We start from the raw sequence: 19691 nt of genomic DNA, 5'->3' as shown, positions 1-19691 counted from the left end.
CTGTCACTCACTTTTGCTTGATTGGCTATATACCTCAGGGCTGAGGGGGATTGGGGTCAGCTTCCATGCAGCTCCCGTCAATCATGAAGCTTTCTGCACCGGCAATACGAGCTGGGAGCCAATTCAGGTGTTGACTGTCTTCTATGACCCCGAAGGCGATGACAGAATAGGTACAGCTCCGCTGCAATGGGAAGCTGCAGCCCTCACCGATCATATCCCCGCACCCTCTGGTGTACCCGGTCTAATGGAACACCCAATGAGGCGGTGTCTGTGCCCAACACGACCCAATGCCATTCTACGCGGGTTCTTGTTCGGGCTTTGCAACCTCAAAAAAGCCACGGGAATGAGACCAAGACCTCGATGGGATCGGCGTTCCCGCGATGATCACGAACGCTTAGCCACTGCTCTCATGTGTAAGGTTCAAACTTGTGGCTGACGAAAGAATCCAAACGTGTCCAACACGTGAGGCGCAAGATTGCCCTACTTTGATGTTCCACAAGCAGCAGTCCTTACCAGGAGACATATTATAACGAGATTAGGGCCAAAGTACCAGGTCTTCCCCTCTCGTTTCACCAGGCAGGTGGACCAGGGGCACAGGCCGCCGATACGATCAATGAGCAAAAGTACAGGAGACCCCCTTATATATCGCCTAGTGAAGTGGCTTACAGAAGCGAGTCAATTTTTCCGGCGCCTCACGAGTGGTTCCGACGCCACAGTGAGTTGAAGGTAAGCTCTCATGGCTCTGTACCGAGTCCTGAGTAGATATCACTTGATTGACGATGTTGGCTCCTGGTCCTTTTGAGCAGATATGTTGACGAGGCTGACGGCCATCCTTGCAGTCTCGCCCGTGATCAGGTACAGCAAGGCTTCGCGACCTCTCTTCTAATAATACCGACTCGATGTCATGACACATCAGTCACTCATGGGCCTCAGATCTTCTCCGGATCATTACACTCATCTGAGCTCCATCCGCTCAAGAGTAGTTACGTATCTCGGTATTGCAGTGCTTGATTTTCCGTATCTGCATCGTTTGCGGTGGAAACGAGCAGCAACTGCTGCGGCCAGCACTGAAAGAAGTCACAGAGACCGAGAACTCCGTCAGCTCGATGGTGGATATCTTGAGATTTGTTTCGTGATGGCAATACCTCGTGTCCAGTTGCCGAGAGAAGCCGGATATCTAGTGGTATCATGCGTGGACTCTTTTTTCGTTCTTCATAGGTACTCATGTTCCTGCGCCGCAGGACTGTATGCGTGGACCGTTTTTCAATTCCCGCTCAGTGGGATGCCGTTGGATCTGCGAACTCCCAATGTCCAAATGCAGCAGTGTCTAGACCTTGAGTTCTTCACCGTCTCGGCATCCCCCTCCCTCTTCCTCTCAATGCTCGCTGGGCGGCACCGGGTGGCAAGCCTCTCGCGGGCGCTTGCGGACCTTGACTCTCCTCGTTTTTGATGGTCTCGTCGACGCTCAAAATCAGGCATGCGGCCTCCACAGCTGCCGAGACGGCATTCACCTTGACCAAGGCAGGTTCCCAGACGAAGGCTTCCATGTTATCCCGCACACCTTCGTGATCAAAGTCCACCCCTGCCCAGGTATTCCCTTTTCTGTGTTCCACCCGTAGTCGATTGAGGATATCTGTGGCATCGAAACCCGCGTTGTCACACAACTGACGAGGTATGCACTCCAAGGCCTTTGCGAAGGCCTTCACTACCGCCTGCTGCTTGTGAGGCACGTTCTTGTCTGCAAATCTGTGCAAGTACCCGGAAATTTCCATTTCGGTGGCACCGCCACCGGCGACGATGGTATGATTTTTCAAGGCTCGCTTGACAATCATGATAGCATCGTGCAGCGACCGCTCAACTTCGGCAATGAACTGCTCGGCTCCCCCTCTCAGAATCAACGTGCATGTCTTGGCCTCCGGACAGTGACTGAACAGGTTGTACCGCTCACCACCAATTTGGCGCTCTTCGAACAGGCCACACGTCCCCAAATGCGCCGGCAGGATGTCGCTGCAGGTGCTCTGTGTGACAGCCCCGGTGGCCTGGCATACACGCTCCAAATCGTCAGAGGAGACACGACCCGCACAAAAGATATCTCTATCCGCAAAGTACTGCGTTGCCAAATCGCCGATTGGCAGTTTCGACAAGACCACCTTCGCGCCTGTCTTGTATAGTGCCTCCATCTTGTCATATATGATCTGCCACTCGGCGTCCACTATCGCCTGGTATTCGGACACCTGATCGATCCGTACCTCTGCATTGTCTTTCTCTGCCTTTAGCTCCAACTCGACGTTCAGGCACACGATTTTAGGATTCTTGAAAGACTTCGGTTGTTGTTCAAAGCCGGCGTAGGAGAAGGTCTTCTTGAAGGCAACGCCATCCACAAAGAGAGAGTCTTCCAATGCGCCGCCGGTGATTTTCTTGATGCCGATGAGCTTCTCGTTCAGGTCCTCTTGATCGAGGCTTAGGACTGCGTCGACGACCACTATACAGTTTCCTCATTGTCAGCAAGCCCAGACACTGGCGCCTCCCGTGTTGGCGTGATAGAGTGAAACTTACTCTTGGTGAAGAAACCTGAATTTCGGTGAATAAGTTTACTACTCATCGCAGTGGCCGCCAATTTCCGGAGTGTCTCTCTCTTATTTGTCCCGTCGTCCACATTCACGGCAATCTCTTTGATCTTATTGATCGCCATTGCGCTGGCCCTCCTCAATCCCTTGACAATGGTCTGCGTCGAAACGCCTTGCTCAACCAACTCTTTTACTTCCTTCAATATTTCTCCTGCCAACACAACGACGGAGGTCGTTCCGTCACCCACCTCTGCATCTTGACTCCGGGCTATGTCCGTTAAGATCCTGGCAGCTGGGTGCACTATGTCAAGCAGGCGCATTACCGTCGCACCATCATTTGTAATTGTTTGTTTTCCGTTGGCGTCGACGAGGAGTAAGTCACCACCGTAAGGGCCGAGGGTGCTTTTGATTGTACTTTGCACGGCGAGACAGGCATTTATGTTGGAAATTACCTGGGGTTTGCCTTGAGAGGCATCGGTGCCTGAATGCCACGAGTGGTGTGAGTAAACGCACGGAACAAATCATGTCGAGGGATGGTGTTGGTTGAGGGGCTTTCTGACCTTCCTTGAGCACGATGATCGTGGGCGTCTGTCCTCCAAAAGCTGCCATCTTAGGGCTCACAGTTATCTAAAGGGAATTCACAATATATTGAGTATTCCCCACGAGATGCTTTTCTAGAGGGAACTTTTTCGAATTTCATGATCGACGGAGTATTAGGACCAGATATGCAATTTGTCTACGGCGGGCTTGTTATACCAGTCGGAATACCTTCCGTCCCTCCACCCTTCTTCGGCCTCGCCGCTTCTCCCCTCGCTCATTCCCCTATTCTTATCGGATTCCAAACCGCCACTTCGAGCCCGCAACCTCCTGTGGCCATTAGAGGGATCTAATGACCAATAACCTCAGAATCAGACTCTCCCAATCCTGCATCGGGCTCCGAGTGCTGCAGACTTCGAACTGGACTTCCAAGCCGAGGCGCACCACGTGGTCGCGCCCATGCCTACTCTCATCGTCTATTCAACCGAAACCTTGATCGTGTCGAGAGGCTCCAGGGCGCTCGGGCATGAAGGGCGAAAGAAAGCTTGTCTCAACGACCTCGAGACGCCATGCTTGAGGGCAAGGCGAGCTTGCGCTCAAGAAAAGGGATGCGAATATCATCGGGTAGGTTGTGGCTTGCGCGTGCCAGCACTAGGCGGGGTGGATAGGCCCTGTTGTGGCCTCAAAAGGTAAATGAGCCCTGCAGTGGCTGAATCCAGTCGCTCATGCGGTATCTCTATTTTCCACACGGGTATCACATCATCCCGAAAACGACATGGCTTTAAATTCGGCTTCCCAAAAGAACATCAAGCAAATGCTCTTGTCTTGCTGCAGCCAGCCTCGACTACCGCCACTTTATCGGAGTTCCTGCTGGTGATGGATAACCGCAAGATGGTCGTGCGGTCGTCGACTAGCTTTAAAGAAATGGATTGGCCTTGTTTCTTTTCTGGTTCTTGTTCTTTGGCCTGGCTTCTCGAACATCTTCTATGAGAATTGCGCTGAACTTCATTATCGTCGATTGTCCCTTTTTACTGCGGATTTTGTCTCTGGTGTACTGGCGGGCGGCAATCTATCACCATGCCCGTCATGCCAATCAAAGAAACTGGGTTTGTGCAGATGAGAGAGCTCAACAACTCCAATACGTCGCTACCGACCTTCCGGCAAGACACATCGATTCCCACAGCTTGGCCTTCCGATCCCAAACCACTAGCCAACAATCGATTCTACGAAATTTTACTGGATTTGTACGATGTTGGCCTGTGCCTAATTCCTATTGTATTGATGGTCAAGATCGGCTTGTGTCTATGGGCGGAGCATCGAGACAGTTGGCACTCCGCCTATTTCGTAGACGAAGTCAGCATGCTGACCACGTATCTCATTCGCTTCAATGGCCAGCTCGCAACCGCCTTCACTATTGTCTTCGTCTTGATCTTCACAACCTTCTTGAAACGACTAGCGTTGTGGAGAGCAGAGAAAGGAGAGTACGTGGCGAGGCTAGAGCAATACCAGGCGAGCATGTCTATGATCAGCACATTGCGCTCCACACTATCTTTACGGGTGTTCGACTCGATCAGTGTTGGCTTGATCATCATGTGGTCCTTTTACTACCTCGGAAGTCAGGCCGGCAAGGAGGAGTACACATATCAATTATCTGGCCCTTACTCGAACCAAACTGTCGCATATCGCACGTTTTCCGCTCCGTCAGCATTTCAGAATGCAAGCTACGCAGGATACTCGTCGTCCTTTCTCGAATATATGAACCTACAATATGGCGTCTATACCACTTCTGGTCTGTCTTACCAATGGGATGCCGGATCACCTAATCCGTCTGACTATGCCGGTGGAGCTCTCGTCCCTTTTCCTTCAGGATATCCGTAAGTCTTGCAAGTCAACAAGTTTGCCCTCAACGCCTCTCCATTCTTCATTGACCTCGTTGTCCTCTGAATATGTGGCTCTGATTGTCTCTCCTGAGAACTAGATACGACCTTAGTGACAAGACAACAAACTGGAAGGATGTCTCTAAGCCATCAAAGAACTGGTATAGTTCAAATGCCGGTTATTATGTTTACGCTGTCTCGAATCGTTCCAACGGATACACACCTGTTGGAGACTTCAACTCCGAAATGTCCTTTTTACAGGTGGAATGCTCTAATTGGACGCTTCTCCATGCATCGCAATACCACAATGGCATCATCCAACCAGCTTTGCTCGCCATGAATATGAGCGATTCCGCGGCAGTCCACAAAGCAAGCAACCACACCTCTCCTCGAACTTTTACCATTTCTGGACTGCACAATTCGTCCGTGGCCGTGCAGTTCTCTTGCACCGTTGTCCAGATATATGTCGAGCTTAAAATACATTGCAACGGCCTCAGCTGCAGTGCTCGCAGAATCCGAGATTCTCGCAGGAAGCAGTAAGTGGTACAAATTTACAAAACGTAAACCCACTAGAACGATGTCGTGATGTGGCCAATTTGAGCCAGAGGACCTGCTGACACGCGACTAATAGCCCGTCTGAAAACTCCACACCATTTGATGACGACGTATTTGCCGAACGGTTCTTTCAAGGCCTTCTCTCAGTCAATCAAATCACCACCCAAAAGGCCCTCAACTGGGACCCCGTTGACAGCTGCTTCTATACTGATTATTCTGAGAAGCAACTCTTGCCCACATACGCCGGTGTTCTCGAGTGTTTGAACTCCACTCTGGCTTCGTGGGAAATCGGCGCTGGTGCCAGCCAGGTTCTAAATACATATTATTTCGCCTCCCAACTTCAAGAGGACGACCCGATGCTCTTGCCTGATGATCTCGACCTAGATGCTGTCGGGGACGACCCTCGCTTCGCCATTACCGACATGAGAGGTGGCGAGTACCACGCTAGGTATGCCACGAACAAACTTTGGATCGCTGTCGATTTTATCTCCCAAACAGTCCTGTTCGGAGCAGCCATTGCCGCTTTCTGGCTTCGCAAGGTACGTTATCTGGCCATGCAGATCTGTCCGAATGCTTTGACATCTTCCCATTACGAGGATTATATGGCTAACATTCTCGTTGGGGAAACATCCAGAACACCATCGCGCCCGATATCTTCGGCTACGTGAGCAGTCTGACAAGGGACAATCCGCACATCAACCTTCCTGATGGAGGCACGACGCTCGGCGGGCTGGAGAGGGCGAGACTTCTCCGAAACGTCAAGGTCAGGATCGCCGACGTCTCTCGAGACGGGCAAGTCGGACACGTCGGACTGGTGGCAGAAACGCGGCAAGCGGACTTTCTCAGCGCGCAAAAGGTATACGCTTGAGAACCCTGTGGAGAGCCAGGGGTGGGATACGACTTATGGACATTGATGGACTGGGAAGCCCTTTATTATTTCCTTTTTTGAATTCATACGAGGGAATCGGTCCCGTTTGTTTTCATATACATATATATTCCAGCTAGCATGTTTCATGAATAGGCAAGCGGAAATTATTCGTTAGACAACAGCTTTCAAGGAGATCAACGATTCGATCTAAAATACTCTCGCTGCTGTAGGCGGGTAGCAGATGAAGTATGTCTTAAGTATGAGGGGGTCAGATTGCATTCAGAAAAATAATAATTAATACTGTGTTTGGTCCCAGGATCGTTTTGTGAGAATTGCCATCCTCCATCTCCATGGAACAAGGCACAACGGAGAGGAACGTGCTCGATCCACCCCCTTCCTCCGAATCTCAAATCCGTCCTCCCCTTTTTTTCACTGCTCCAGGACCTCAGGCGGCCTCACCGGCTTGGGCTGGTGGACCTGGACGATTTCAGGACTGCGCACAGTCGGCATCTCGTGGCTCTGCGTGCGTATCGGGTCTGCGGGCGGCGGGTAGAATGGCATGGGACCTGCCATCGGCTGGCCCCCTTGTGCCGGGTACGCAAACATGCCATGCTGCTGCTGGCCGGGGATCGCGACCGGGTAATAGTGCGTCGGCGGCGGCGGCGGCTGCTGCTGCTGGCCAGGCAACGGAGCCGTCGCGGCGTAGTAGTAGTTCGGGTAGTCCGGGTGCGGCATCAGGGTAGGCGGTGGAGGCGGCGGCGGCGTGCTGTACTGCGACGAGTGTAGTTGGTCGCTGGGTGAGCCGACGCGGCTGGTGGTCGAACCCGGCGAACCCACCGTCGTCGAATGCTTCTCGACCACGTACTGCGGCTGCAGCGAGGTGGGACTAAAAGCCTGCGCGACGCCGGGGACAGGTGTTGTTGCCGGCCCTGCTTGGTTAGCCTTCTTCTTCTTCTTATACCTCCTCACGCAGAACCACACGATCGCGATCGCGAGCACTAGGGCAGCAACACCACCGACGGTGCCCCCTACGATCGCTCCCGTCTCGGTCTTCTTGCTCGGCCGGTGGGTAGGAGTCGGCGTCGGAGGCGGAGGCGTTGCTGTCGCGCTAGGCAGGGCGCGAGTCGGCGTGCGTGAGGAGACGACAGCCTTCTCGCCGAAATACACAGACAACCGATCGTCGCTCCATCCCGTCACTGGAGCATTGTTAATGGCGCCGCCTTCAGGTCTGGCCGACCAAATACAACGCGTGTCAGTCTTGTGATCGCTGGTGTCACTTGCGAAAACGTGCCCAAAATGACGAACAGGGGAAAAACTTACGTGCCACCTGCAACTTGCAGGATTGCTGGTGGGACAAGGTACTCGGTGAGATTCGGCAGGTACGGATACCATTTGGCGTCGGTGCTGTCATACTGGCCCAGGTTCAGGTTATGCTGGCCTTGGATGGCGGGCACGTCGCAGGCCGTGCTGTTTGTGAAGTTGCCTCCCATGACGATCATTTGCCCTCTGTCAATGACATTACATGTAAGCAGGCCATGCGGCGAGCCGGGCCCGGGCGTGGTCGGATACCATTTGATCCATTCGAAGGTCGGCATGGTCAGGATGTAGACGTCGTCGAAGCCCTGCCATTCTTCTTCAGAGATATGTCAACACCACATAGAAAAAAAGGGCGAGCGCACTGTGACGTTCTCTCCAAACCCAAATCCGCCATAGAGGTAGCTGGGCCGCGTTCCAGGTTAGAAAAGGCCATCTCCATACACCCGTGGCAGGTAGCTCACATGTTGTAAGAGGACTGGTCATCCGCCCAGGTGGCACCACCACAGAAGTTGCGACGCATCTCGGGGATAGTTCCAGTAGCTGTCTGAGTATACCACTTTGCTGTTCGGAGGAAAAAATGAGCCTCACGAGCTGAGTAGATTTTGGTGAGCGTGCAGGATGTTCTACTTGCCGTCTGAAATGTCGTATATCATGATGGTGTCCATGGGCGCCTTCACACATGGTCAGTCAGCATTTGTATCTTCAAGGGGCCATGTCTCTGTTCGAGAGTCGTCGTCCCAAGCCTCCCACGTACCGGGACCTCAGTTTCGTTGCCATATGGGAAGCTCACTCCTCCGAAATACACAAGCAGACCAGACATGGATGCAGGAATATACACCATGATCCCCTCGGCTCGGCCGATATTATCGTACCCAGTGTTGTTGGTCAGAGTGTTTTGATCCATGTCGTAGATGATCAGGTTGCTCGTTGCCATCGGAGGGCCCTCCCAGAGAGGGTTCGTCAGGTTATTGAGATAGCCTCCGTAGTAGAAGCCCATGCCAATATCACTGCTCGCTACCCCGGCCCCGTACGACACTCTCTGTATCGGCGCGGTCGACCCTTGGATCGGGGACGACAGATTCCACTGGTTCAAGATCACGTCGTAACCCCAAAGTTCAAACGCCGACGGCGCCGTCGCGAACTCGCCGCCGTACAGCCAGAAGACCTTGTTGACCTCATCTTGCCACAGTGTGCCTCCTGCAACGTCCGGTACCGACGAGTTCTTGGTCAGGTTAGCATATTCCGGCGGCATGGTTTCGTATGACTCGTTCAAATCGCAGAACAGGAGGCCTTCATCTGCGGAACCATCGTTAGCATGGAACCTTCTGCAACGACGGTGGGAGAGTTCGGCAGTACTCATTGTGGGGATGGGATTCTGTGAAATGGGGTTCGCATATAGCCAACCACCGTCAATGTACAGCTTCCGGTCTATCACCGCAGTCTGGTGGCCATACCTCCTGCAGAAGTTGGCGAGCGGGTCTGCCGGAGCCTGGGCCACCGTTTGTGCCGTCAACAGAGCCAGCAGCAGACGCAGAGACGAAGCCAGCGTCGCCATCATGGGGAGGCGACGTCAAACACGGGAAGCCCCCTCAGGTTGCAGAGTTGAACGTCGTCTTGTCGTTGCTTGGGACGGTTGGAGGGAGGAAAATATGGAGGACAGCGACGTTGCTTGAGGGATCAAGGGCCCAGCCGGGGTGCTGGGGACACGCTAGGTCTCAGAAGGGCCCTTTCCTCTCCCCGTGCAGACCAATTCTATACGAAATTGGCGTGAGATGATAAGGCTGGCATTGGTCGGATTCTGCGGCGGCAGCATGCAGCTTCATGCTTGAGGATCGAAGGGGTGGGCTGGCCCTTTTCCAAGCCCAAGACCGGATCTTTTAAGCAAAGTACGAGGCCGTCGGGCTTCCCTGTTCGTTCTCGTCCATAGCAAGCGGTGTAAAGGCCCGAAGCCTACCCTGGTTACACAGGGTGCTGGTCGCTGTTTCTCTTTGTCCCCTCAGCCTTATTGCTGTCAGAAGATTGGATACCCGCCTCTGCTGGTGGCAGCCTGTGCTCCCGGACACGAACAGGGGCGTGTGCGACGTCCAGACTGCAGAATCAGTCTCGGATATCGGTAGAAAGCAGGGCCAAAGCCTCGGGGAAAGAGGCACATCTCTGAGCCAGCCCAGTGAGCCACGCCGGATCACCGTGGCATTTTGGAAACGTGTGGCAATGGGGGCTGAATTTCCATCCTTTCAACAGGGCCCGTCGAGGTGGTGTGGCGTGGAACTTTTGGACGTGTTCTGGCTCACTGCCAGGGTATGATAAGCGTGCTGAAGGGTTCCGAAATTGCTGGGTCAGTAGAAAGACGCCATGGCGCGCGTCTGGAGGTGTCGGAAAAAGCCACACGGCGGGCGTCACGTGCTGAACACGGGGGCACCACCAGGGGGTCCAGCCTTACCGGCTCAATCAGAGGCAGGAGAAAGAAAGCCTTGATGGCTGGACACGAGGAGCTTCTGAGACAAAAAGAAGCAACAAGGACTGGCACTTATGCTTACTACACACGAGGTCTTTGACCAAAGAGTGGCCCGACCGAAGGGGCATCGTTCTTCTGTACCACCCTCAGCGTTGAATCCCGGACAGGCATCTCAACAGATTGAATGGTTTCTTCTCGCCGTTTCGTTCATTAGTGGTCCTGCGGCAGTCCTCCTGCTGGCCACTGGCAAATATTGCTCAATGCTGCCTGTCCTGCCTTTCTCTCTCCCAACCCACCCTCGAGGCTCGGGATTCTGGAACAATCAGCAAGGATGACACAACTTTGACGAGTCTCTCGTCTAGAATTCCCAAATGCTCCAGTTGTGTTTGAAAGCCTTTTGCTTTTGTTCTGTTTTTTTTTGTTTTTGTTTTTGGGTTACAAGCGATTGGGCCGTGCTCTTTGCCTGACCAGGCGGGGATTAGGGTCCCTCTTGCTCGTATCGAGGCTGAAGTAGTGGAGGGAGGGACAGCATTTGGTCTTGTGTCCAGCTTCTGCTCAAATCCGTGATCCAGGCACTCCCCCTTGCCAGCACATCGCGGCCAGTTCTAGGCCCGCTTCTCGCTTGTTTGTTTTGTTCTGGGCGGGAAAGAGGTGCGATGCAAATTATCCAGTCGGGTCAGTTTTGTTCACATTGACTACAAAGAACGGGCAGCAGGCATGCTTTGAGTCAACATGTGGCTGGCAGCTCGTATTCCATCCATATCTCTGCTGCACACGGGCCTTTCAAGGAGTTCCCCTCCCAAAAAGAAAATGGGAAATGCTTCGGATCTTCCACTGCTCATATTGATAAGGGCTGATCAAAAGTCTGCAAGACTTCCTCTAAAAGCTCGACGTTTTCTGTGTTAATCCCAGCTATCCCACAAGTAATCGATCAATCAATATTGCTTGGCCGCGAAATACTCATACCGTCCCGCCAGTCTCGCTCTCCATGTGCGCCCCCAAATAATCAATGGCACGCAGGTGAGAGCCACGGCAATACCGAGACAGCCCAGCAGAACAAACATGTTGTATACGCCCCTGTTGAATTCATCGTCAGCACCAAATATATGTTTGTGGGGATGACTTTGTGGAACTCCTTTGGGAGAGGATCACTCGTCTGGGGAAGACTTACATGTTGTTCATCCAGGGCGTGATTGCGAAGACGAGCGCGGTAGAAATAATGTTGCGCACGAAGACCACCGATGTCAGGGCGTCCCCGAGGATCTGTGGAGAGAAGGAGTAAGCAGGGAGTCTCCCGAAAGGTGACGTGCCAGGTGCTGGCTCAACTTACATATTGGTAGCAGTCCTGACAGTATGTCAGAGAAATGTCACCGCAGCCGCCGATCGCCGCGCCGATGAACCCAGCCCCGACGGCGTTGACAGGCCACGCCATTCCCTTCAAGACAGCATGTCAGTTCCATACACATCGACTTCAAACAGAGACCTGCTCTGGGGGAAATTGATTCCTACCTTGGAGATAGTCAACCCATACATGAACAATCCGATGGGCATGCAGAAGCCCGGGACCAAGAACAGCCAAAGTCGAGTCTCGGGTTCGTAAATGCCGCCCCGTCGTTTTGCGACCTGCAGAATGAAGTAGTCGTTGAGAGGGCCGCCGAACAGAGAGCCCAGGATGGCTCCGATGGCGGGTGGCAAGTTCATGTTGCCGACTCCGATCGGGGTGAAATTGTACGGCGGGAACGGGTACAGCGTCGCCTGGGTCACAGCCAGGATGGCCAACATGGCAATACAGAAACCATACTGCAACGCCGTGAACATGACGGCGGGGAACGTGACCAGGATCTGGAACGGCTGATAGAAGTGCATCCACAGGCTGCGTTGTTCGGAAGTGGCTTGCTTGTCGGCAGACCACAGGGAATGGCGCTCCCAGTACGACTTTATGGGGATGGAGGTGTCGATGTCAACGAGACGGCGACGTTCGTTATTGGCGGCGTCGGTGGAATCGACAGAGATCGAGCCGCGGGCGTTGCTTTTGCTGGTGCTGCTGACCTTGGTGAGGTTATCTGGCTGTTCGATCGAGGTCGAGATGACGACTTCCCGACCGGCTAATACGGGGGGAGTGTATTTGGTCTCTTCGAGGAAGAAAATCATCGCCAAAGTCACCGCGGCCATGAAGATGGTGCAGTACCAATACACCCATCGCCAGTCCTGTGAAACGGCGACATATCCCGAGGCAACCGGGCCGAGATAGTTGCCAATGATAACAATGACAAGGTAGATCCCATTCATGGTGCCGCGCTGATGCACGAAGAAGAGGTCCGAAACCTATTACAGCAGTGTCAGTAAAGAGCAGCCCGCAGATATCCATCTGCAAATGCAGAAGGGGCACATACAGTAACCTGGAAGATGGCTTCATTCACAGCTCCTGCAAGACCCGAAATAGCGTTTGCCCCGATCATATCTCCGATCGTAAACATCTTTGCTTGCCACACAGCGGCAGCAAGCATGACCAACGCCGTCGCAATGTAGACTGGCCTCCGTCCGATTCGAAGAGCGAAGGGCACGAAGATGATGCACCCGACGGATAGGGTTGCCATATTTGTGGCGTAGCCGTCATTTAGAACGGCATAGCTCATCCCAAGCTCGGTGTTGAAGTCTTGCCAGAGGGGAACGGCGACGCAGAGGCTGGAGAGTATACGGATCAGTCCATTGCAAGACACTGACTGCATCATGAGGGGCCAAGTAGAACTTACATGGCAAACACCATCAATGCATAGAAGCACAGGATGACCATATGCAACGACTTGCGAAAAGCCGACCAGTTCTGTTGCAGATGTGAGAAAGCATTCCACCATCATACCCTCACAAGCCCAGAGACTCACCAGTGGCTGGTTGGGATCCGCATTTGGCTGAGGTGCCAACAGGATCTTCTGTCCGGTCCGGTCCTCGATCCTCTGCGTTCCCGGCGGGAGTCTCTCGTAAGTCATCTTGTCGGTATGACAGGTAGCCCGTGATGCTCGATGATATGTTTTGAAGCAGCACAACGATGCCGATGAACTGGTGGGAAGGGGAGGGAGGTCTATCTATCCTTTTAGCAGACCTCCCGGATAGCACCCCCATTATGGGAAAGACCCCTTATCAACTGACCAGCATCGTGGAACGTTGCCACTGCTTTCGAACTATTCCCGACAAGCTTCAGCCCGGACCTGGTGGGACTCTCTCTCGATATGCGGAGAAATGAGCAGATCAGCCAGTTAGGACAGCTGATCTCCGGTGGTGTCGACGCTGAAGCCCGCCGCCATGTATCGAATCAAAACCCTTTGCGCCGAGGCCAAGACGCCGGGTCAAATTCTGTGCTGGTTGGGGCTGCCTCTTTTGATTGTTCTAGATACGGCCACTATGTATATTGATATGTTGATAGTTGGGTGGTGGAAGAGGAACACTGGAGAAATAACAGCCGAGTGTCGGTCGGTACATCGAGAGCATCGAGGAGGCCATCGTGGCTGAAGTCGCATTATTGGCGCTCTCTATCACTCCAACGAGCCAAGGAATCGTTTGAGGGCGCCTTCCGGACTCATCTGATCGAGCCTCTCCTTGCTGCATCCGAACTCATGCTTCGGAAACCACTCAAGAACCTCGTGTTCGCGTCCCAGGACCATATGGGCGAGTGCCTTTCCGGCGAGCCAGCAATGGACCATGCCGTAACCATCCCACCCTGCGGCGATCCATTCTGCCCCGATTTCGGGATCACACTCAGCCCGGCCAGACATGAACTCTCGAACACGATCGACCAAGGGCAACCCATCTCCCGTGAACCCCATGATCCCGGTCCATTTCTTCTCGATCCTTGCACCGGTCCCGTGAATGAATGCTCTCGATGGGACCTTTTCCAGATGCTCGAGGCATTGCGCACTCAGCTGGCTGTCGTCCGTGTTCCCCAAGTCCTCGTCTTTCTCTGGGCCGCCTTGAAAGAACCCTCCACCGAGATACAGTGAGCCGTCTTCATCAGGAGATTGCGTGATGTAATCATAGCCTCTCGCCCACCTGGTGCTCCACGACCTCGAAGCACCAAGTCGTGGAAACACGTCAGGGACCGACTGGACCGTCATCTGCCCTCGCATGGGCCAGAGTTTGCCCGTCAGGAAGGGAAGCAGATGTGCGGCGTACCCATTCGTGCAGTGGATGACATGGTTTGCCGATATCATGCCCCGCGATGTTTGCACTTTGTACGGGCGACCTGGAGATTGACTTCGGCGTACCTCCTCTGCAGCGGTGTGCGTTTCGAGGCTGACCTGGCCGCTCGCGAGCAGCTTTGATAGTACGGCACCCACAAATCGATACGGCCATGCTGCTCCTGAAGGGCCGTTGATGCATCCATAGGCGTTGACAAAGCCAAATTTCTGGGACTATGTGAGCAGAAGAAACCTCTTCTTGGGGGATCCGTGATACCTTCATCTCTTCCTCTCCCTCATGTACGCTCCAATTCTCGCGGTGGTCCGGGTAGTCCTCAAGCCACACTTGCAACTTGGTCTTCGCCGACTCCCAGACGTCCTTGTTGAAAACAGCACTTACTCCCTCCACGCGGCGCACCAAGCCAGCTTTGCCAGCTTCGCCTAATGCCGCAGCCTCATTGACAAAAGCATCCAAGTGAGCAAGCCGGAAGTTTGTGATCTTGATTGCGCTCTCCTTGCCGAGTGCTTCCTTGAGTTCATCATAGTCAGCCCATGGGACGGCTTTGATATGTCCACCATTACGGCCTGTTGCTCCCGATATCGCCGACCGGGCCTCGAGGATGGTAATTTTCTGTGATGGCTGCAAATGGAGCAAATGTTGCGCCACGCTTATACCAGCAATACCCGAGCCGATGATAATGACATCGGCTTCCTTGGGCAAAGTCTCTGACTGTTGATCAGCAAAAGCCTGACGAGGGACTTGCCAGAAGGACTCGGTCGGCGTTTCGACTGGCGTTCCAGGGTCTCGGTTTAGCCTGGCGGCCAATTTGTGCAAAAGAGAGGGTGCAGATGATTCCGCCATAACGACATACACTAGACGAGCTGGGAATGTAGATTGACGAAGGACACAGACAGGCTTGTTTGGAGCTCTTGTATCCGATTTGGCGGCGAATCCCGCTCAGGCACGAACTAGTTCTTTGAAATAAACAATCTTCCGCTCGCCGTAGCAGCCGTTTCCGAGATCGTCTAGAGCATCTGCCGTATCCGCCTCAATATTCTTTCATAGCCACGGCAGCTTCGCCTAAAAATAGCAGTGCGACTCGTGAATGTGCCGTACTTCCTGGGGAGCAGTGACTGATACGGCCGGGAGAGAAAGTCTGGGGATAGTCGACACCAACACGTGGCGCAAAATTCAGTGATTGGAGGGCGCAAAGATGGTTGATTGGCCCCCCGGATTTATATATCTGCTAGAGTCAGAGCCGGACAAGAGCGAAGGGGGACAAAAGATGCTTCAGATAACACAATCGGTAAACAGTAAACAACCGAATCTCAGTGCCGATTGTTGAGAGTCGAGAACGGAGAATATTTATATATCGCTGTCGAATTGTTTCGTCGACGACTCGAGGTAGTTGAGCAAGATTCTCCTCTCCCTCAGGACATCAAAGGTAAAGAAGCTGACGCAATACCCTGAAGTCGACTTGCTATATACTGACCCCGAAACAGTACAGAGGTCATCAGCACCAATACCAAGCGAACAATATGGGCTCGATCAGCGCCATGGATCCTTCAGATTGGCAGACAAGAGTCGCGCAAAAGCGACAGCAGTGTCAGCAAGCCATTCCAAAGGAATGGCAGCTGTCTCCTGATATATTCAAAATGCTGGCCTTCCCACTAGACAAGAACCCAAACAGACTCCTGGACATGGACATAGTCAAGAAGTCGGGGATCTTGTCTGAGCGTGAGATATCGATCACCGAAGACTACACCGTGCCGGAATTGCTGGCCAAACTTGCCACGGGAGAGTTCACTTCTCTCGAGGTTACGATGGCGTTTTCGAAAAGGGCTGCCATCGCCCAACAATTGACCTCATGCCTCACGGAGACCTTCTTCGACGCCGCACTTCAACGGGCAAAGGATCTCGATCAGCGCAGGAGTGAGGGAAAGAAGCTTGGGCCCTTGCATGGCCTTCCGATCAGCTTGAAGGACTCGTTTCAGGTCGCCGGCACCGAAGCCTCAATCGGATTCGTCTCTTTCCTTGGGAAGAGATCCAAGGAGAACTCGCCGATTGTTGACATTCTGCTCGACCTCGGCGCCGTACTCTATGTGAAAACGAATATTCCCCAGACGCTGATGACCGCTGACTCTGACAATAACATCTTTGGCAGAACCTTGAATCCCCACAACACATTTCTGGGCGCCGGAGGTTCCAGCGGAGGGGAGGGAGCCTTGGTTGCTTTTCGAGGATCTCCGCTCGGTATCGGCACGGATGTCGCTGGTTCCATTCGCATTCCGTCCTTGTGCTGTGGCACCTATGGCTTCAAGCCAACGTCTTCGCGGGTGCCGTACGGGGGACAAGCAACCCCTGGATTACCAGGGTGGAAGCCTATCGTCGCTTGCGCCGGACCTCTTGCGAACGATTTTGAAGCCTTGGAGCTTTTGACCCAAGCAGTCATAGACGCAGTGCCCGCCACATATGACTCGACCGCCATCGACGTTCCCTGGCGCCAGCTCAAGCAGGATGGCGCAGCCAATCTCAGGATCGGAGTTCTCGCTGAAGACCCCCTTTATCCACTTCATCCACCAGTGAAGCGAGCGCTTGCAGAAGCTGCTAAGAAACTCGCAGACCAAGGTCATCAATTGATTCACCTAAGCCCGGAGCAAGGTCACGTTTCTGATGCCACCGAAGTGGCATGGGAATTGTTCTGTCTCGAGACAGAGACCCCCACAGGACATATCCTCGCTAGCGGAGAGCCAGCGGTACCCTCTGTGGCAGCGGGCTTTCGACCAGCAAATTTCGGAAGCTACAAGTATGTTCCAGATATTGACAAGCTGGACAGGCTGCAGAAATTTGCAGCTTTGACCGTCAAGCGTCAGGAGCTCTCCGAGGACTGGCGGAAGACATGGTCGGAAATGGAGCTGGATGCCGTTATTAGCCCCCCTGCCCAGAATACAGCCGTTCCCCACGACACGTACGGCTGGCCACCATACACCTGTTTCCTCAACCTGCTTGATGTGAGTCTTCTTCCCCCACCCAACCACGACGTATCCGCTGACTTGTCCAGTACCCGGCTTGTATCCTACCATTCTCGAAAACGTCGCAGCAGCAGGACTCTGAGCCTTTCCAGATTCAGCCAGGGCAGGCTGGCCCCAATTGTAAGTGGAATACGTGCCGACCACGCTTCATTCGCTGACGCAGTCGTCTAGATGACCCGAAAATACAGCATGGAGCCCCGTGCTCTATCCAAATATTCACAAGCCGGATGCGCGACGAAGAATGCGTCCAAGCAGCTCGCATCATAGAAAAATGCCTGAGGTGACGGCAGCTGTGGGCTCAGAGTTCATAAATTACCTTCGCGATATCTGCCGATAAACAAAGCTAGCCATTCTCTGCGACTGCGAGGCCCGCTCCCAAGCCTTCTTTGTGTAACAGCGCCATAAGTCCATCGAACGTAACCTCTTCACTCGCAGAACATATATCGACCGAGGTTTTGGTCAGTATTGCGGGAAGTTGCCATATTTTCTTCAGGGCGCTTGCGGTGCGTTTCACGTAGCCAGAATATGAGACATGCCAGATTTGCACAAGTTTCCTCTGGATGAGACTTCGCAATTCTGATCGACGGAGGGCGGGCATGTCGCCCTCGTGAGTTTGTTGCGCTTCGGATGTGGTCGTCGGGCATGCTGCACACCCGAGAATGAGTAGAGGCCAGCAGATGAACTGTCCGCAAGGTAAGGTCGCATCATACATCTCAAGCAACGCCGTCCCTTGAGATATCTGAGCCTGTATCTGTGGAGACTGGTTGCTCAGCCCCTCCGGATGCAGAACTTTGGCGACAAAGATCTGCGCCGCGAGGTGATAGAGCTTTGCCGCAATCACGGAGTTGTTTCGGTTGCCCGTGGCACCGGATTCCAAGCACTGCACGTTGTCAGAAATGACCACCGGATAATTATTCGCGAGGACTTCCAGCTCGATCAGGCACTGCGAAGCGAGTTCATAGAGCTCATGATGGCTGAAAGGGATCTGTCTGCTTAACCACGTAATCTGGTAGATTTGGACGAACAACGCCGCCGGTGTCCGACCAAGTACAGGTAGGATCAATGGCTCATCGCGGTTGTCTCTTTTAGCTACCTCCAATGCTTCGATGTACTTGATGATAGTCTGGGACGGAAATGATCTGCAGGTAGCCTCAATGTCCTGCTCGAATATCAACCTCGTAGAGAAATGATATAGGACGGAATCGAGGAGAGTCGAGTGCAAGATCGAGAGCTGGCCAATTTCAAACTGGGGAATCTTCGCAGTGCGATCTTCAAGCATCTTAGCTAAGGCGCGATAGTGTGTCAAGCTGGCGCTGCACGAAGAAGAGTAGAAGTCCTGATCAACGTCAGTATCAGACATACCACAAGTGGTTCGGACAAACACCTCCCTCAAACACGCCGAGGAATAGTGACGCTGCGAGAAATGCGTCTTCGGGAGGGATTTGGCCCGTCTTGGGCTGAAGCGCCTGCTGGAGACCCTGTAGAGCGCTTTGAGTGTACAGCATCGCATCCTCCTTGGGAAGCAAGGAAGCAAAGGAAGCGTGAAGTGCTGCTGGAGCCAGTGCAGAATGGATCACCCACGGCTCGTCAAACCCGATTGAAAATACAAAAGAAACATCTCGAAATTCCGAGGTAGCGTCAGGCGAAGTCAGCAGCCTCATGTACTGCGTTGAACAATAATTGAACACGTTCCAATCACGCTCGGTCCTCAGCCCTTTGGGCATGAGACTTAGAGACCGATTGAGCGTCAGGCTTGGTGGTGACACATCTATTGGGCTTTCGGGTATCGCGTTCCTTCGAGCGTCCTGGGATGAGAGAGGAGGAGTTCGCGAGGCCGTTGCAGGACTGGGGTAGCTCCCATACATGCACTCAATACCGAGTCTGGTACAAGCACCACAAATTGGGCGTGCTTCGTCGCATTTTTTTCGTCTCGTCTGCCCGATTGAATGGATTTAGTGTGAAGAAGCCCAGCCATCAACGATCCTGACATGAGATAAGACAGCGAGTGGGTAGGTTCGAAGGCGAAAACCAGGTGGTGAACCGTTCGGGAAAGGGGATGCTTGGGAGTACCTACCCTACATGTGTAGCAGCCAGTCTTGGTTCTCAGTCGAGGAGGTGGCCTTGCCGGCCTTTTCAGCCTGCGGGCGTCCATAGTAAGGTTTCGTTATACGGATGAGTTGAGTTGAAGCATTTTGGGGAAGTGGCGGATGACAAATGGATTCTTTGAAGCTATAAAATCATTTTTGTCTGACGAAGCAAGTGCAGGCATGTGTGGCACCAACTGTTGCCTGTCGGACCGCAAATATATTT

The 19691-nt window shown here is 53.4% G+C and overlaps 8 protein-coding genes across 8 annotated transcripts; 2 read left to right on the top strand and 6 right to left on the bottom strand.

Moving 5' to 3' along the window:
* Window positions 1-1343: 1343 nt before the first annotated feature.
* AYL99_01453 (T-complex protein 1, eta subunit) lies at window positions 1344-3176 on the bottom strand (the record flags this gene model as incomplete). Its single annotated transcript, XM_018832969.1, has 3 exons — window positions 1344-2482; window positions 2557-3048; window positions 3128-3176. The coding sequence occupies 3 exons, from the start codon at window positions 3174-3176 to the stop codon at window positions 1344-1346; spliced, it is 1680 nt and encodes a 559-aa protein (XP_018698848.1).
* A 1005-nt stretch (window positions 3177-4181) lies between these two features.
* Window positions 4182-6404, top strand: AYL99_01452 (hypothetical protein; the record flags this gene model as incomplete). Its single annotated transcript, XM_018832968.1, has 4 exons — window positions 4182-4978; window positions 5083-5517; window positions 5613-6075; window positions 6171-6404. The coding sequence occupies 4 exons, from the start codon at window positions 4182-4184 to the stop codon at window positions 6402-6404; spliced, it is 1929 nt and encodes a 642-aa protein (XP_018698847.1).
* Window positions 6405-6833: 429 nt separating this feature from the next.
* On the bottom strand, window positions 6834-8241 carry AYL99_01451 (hypothetical protein; the record flags this gene model as incomplete). Its single annotated transcript, XM_018832967.1, has 4 exons — window positions 6834-7632; window positions 7725-8026; window positions 8084-8123; window positions 8183-8241. 4 exons carry the CDS (start codon window positions 8239-8241, stop codon window positions 6834-6836), a joined length of 1200 nt encoding a protein of 399 aa, XP_018698846.1.
* Window positions 8242-8344: 103 nt separating this feature from the next.
* On the bottom strand, window positions 8345-9276 carry AYL99_01450 (hypothetical protein; the record flags this gene model as incomplete). Its single annotated transcript, XM_018832966.1, has 3 exons — window positions 8345-8392; window positions 8476-9017; window positions 9078-9276. 3 exons carry the CDS (start codon window positions 9274-9276, stop codon window positions 8345-8347), a joined length of 789 nt encoding a protein of 262 aa, XP_018698845.1.
* Window positions 9277-11111: 1835 nt separating this feature from the next.
* AYL99_01449 (hypothetical protein) lies at window positions 11112-13163 on the bottom strand (the record flags this gene model as incomplete). The annotated part of the gene is made up of 7 exons (XM_018832965.1): window positions 11112-11253; window positions 11348-11439; window positions 11507-11611; window positions 11686-12501; window positions 12570-12861; window positions 12930-13000; window positions 13059-13163. 7 exons carry the CDS (start codon window positions 13161-13163, stop codon window positions 11112-11114), a joined length of 1623 nt encoding a protein of 540 aa, XP_018698844.1.
* A 543-nt stretch (window positions 13164-13706) lies between these two features.
* AYL99_01448 (hypothetical protein) lies at window positions 13707-15210 on the bottom strand (the record flags this gene model as incomplete). Its single annotated transcript, XM_018832964.1, has 2 exons — window positions 13707-14576; window positions 14626-15210. 2 exons carry the CDS (start codon window positions 15208-15210, stop codon window positions 13707-13709), a joined length of 1455 nt encoding a protein of 484 aa, XP_018698843.1.
* A 677-nt stretch (window positions 15211-15887) lies between these two features.
* On the top strand, window positions 15888-17552 carry AYL99_01447 (hypothetical protein; the record flags this gene model as incomplete). Its single annotated transcript, XM_018832963.1, has 3 exons — window positions 15888-17360; window positions 17411-17501; window positions 17545-17552. The coding sequence occupies 3 exons, from the start codon at window positions 15888-15890 to the stop codon at window positions 17550-17552; spliced, it is 1572 nt and encodes a 523-aa protein (XP_018698842.1).
* Window positions 17553-17724: 172 nt separating this feature from the next.
* AYL99_01446 (hypothetical protein) lies at window positions 17725-19105 on the bottom strand (the record flags this gene model as incomplete). The annotated part of the gene is made up of 2 exons (XM_018832962.1): window positions 17725-18717; window positions 18764-19105. The coding sequence occupies 2 exons, from the start codon at window positions 19103-19105 to the stop codon at window positions 17725-17727; spliced, it is 1335 nt and encodes a 444-aa protein (XP_018698841.1).
* Window positions 19106-19691: the final 586 nt, after the last annotated feature.

Source organism: Fonsecaea erecta (genome assembly GCF_001651985.1).
Source record: "Fonsecaea erecta strain CBS 125763 chromosome Unknown Scaff1, whole genome shotgun sequence".
Taxonomy (NCBI): Eukaryota; Fungi; Ascomycota; class Eurotiomycetes; order Chaetothyriales; family Herpotrichiellaceae; genus Fonsecaea; species Fonsecaea erecta.
This window is presented reverse-complemented; position numbering and strand designations above follow the sequence as displayed.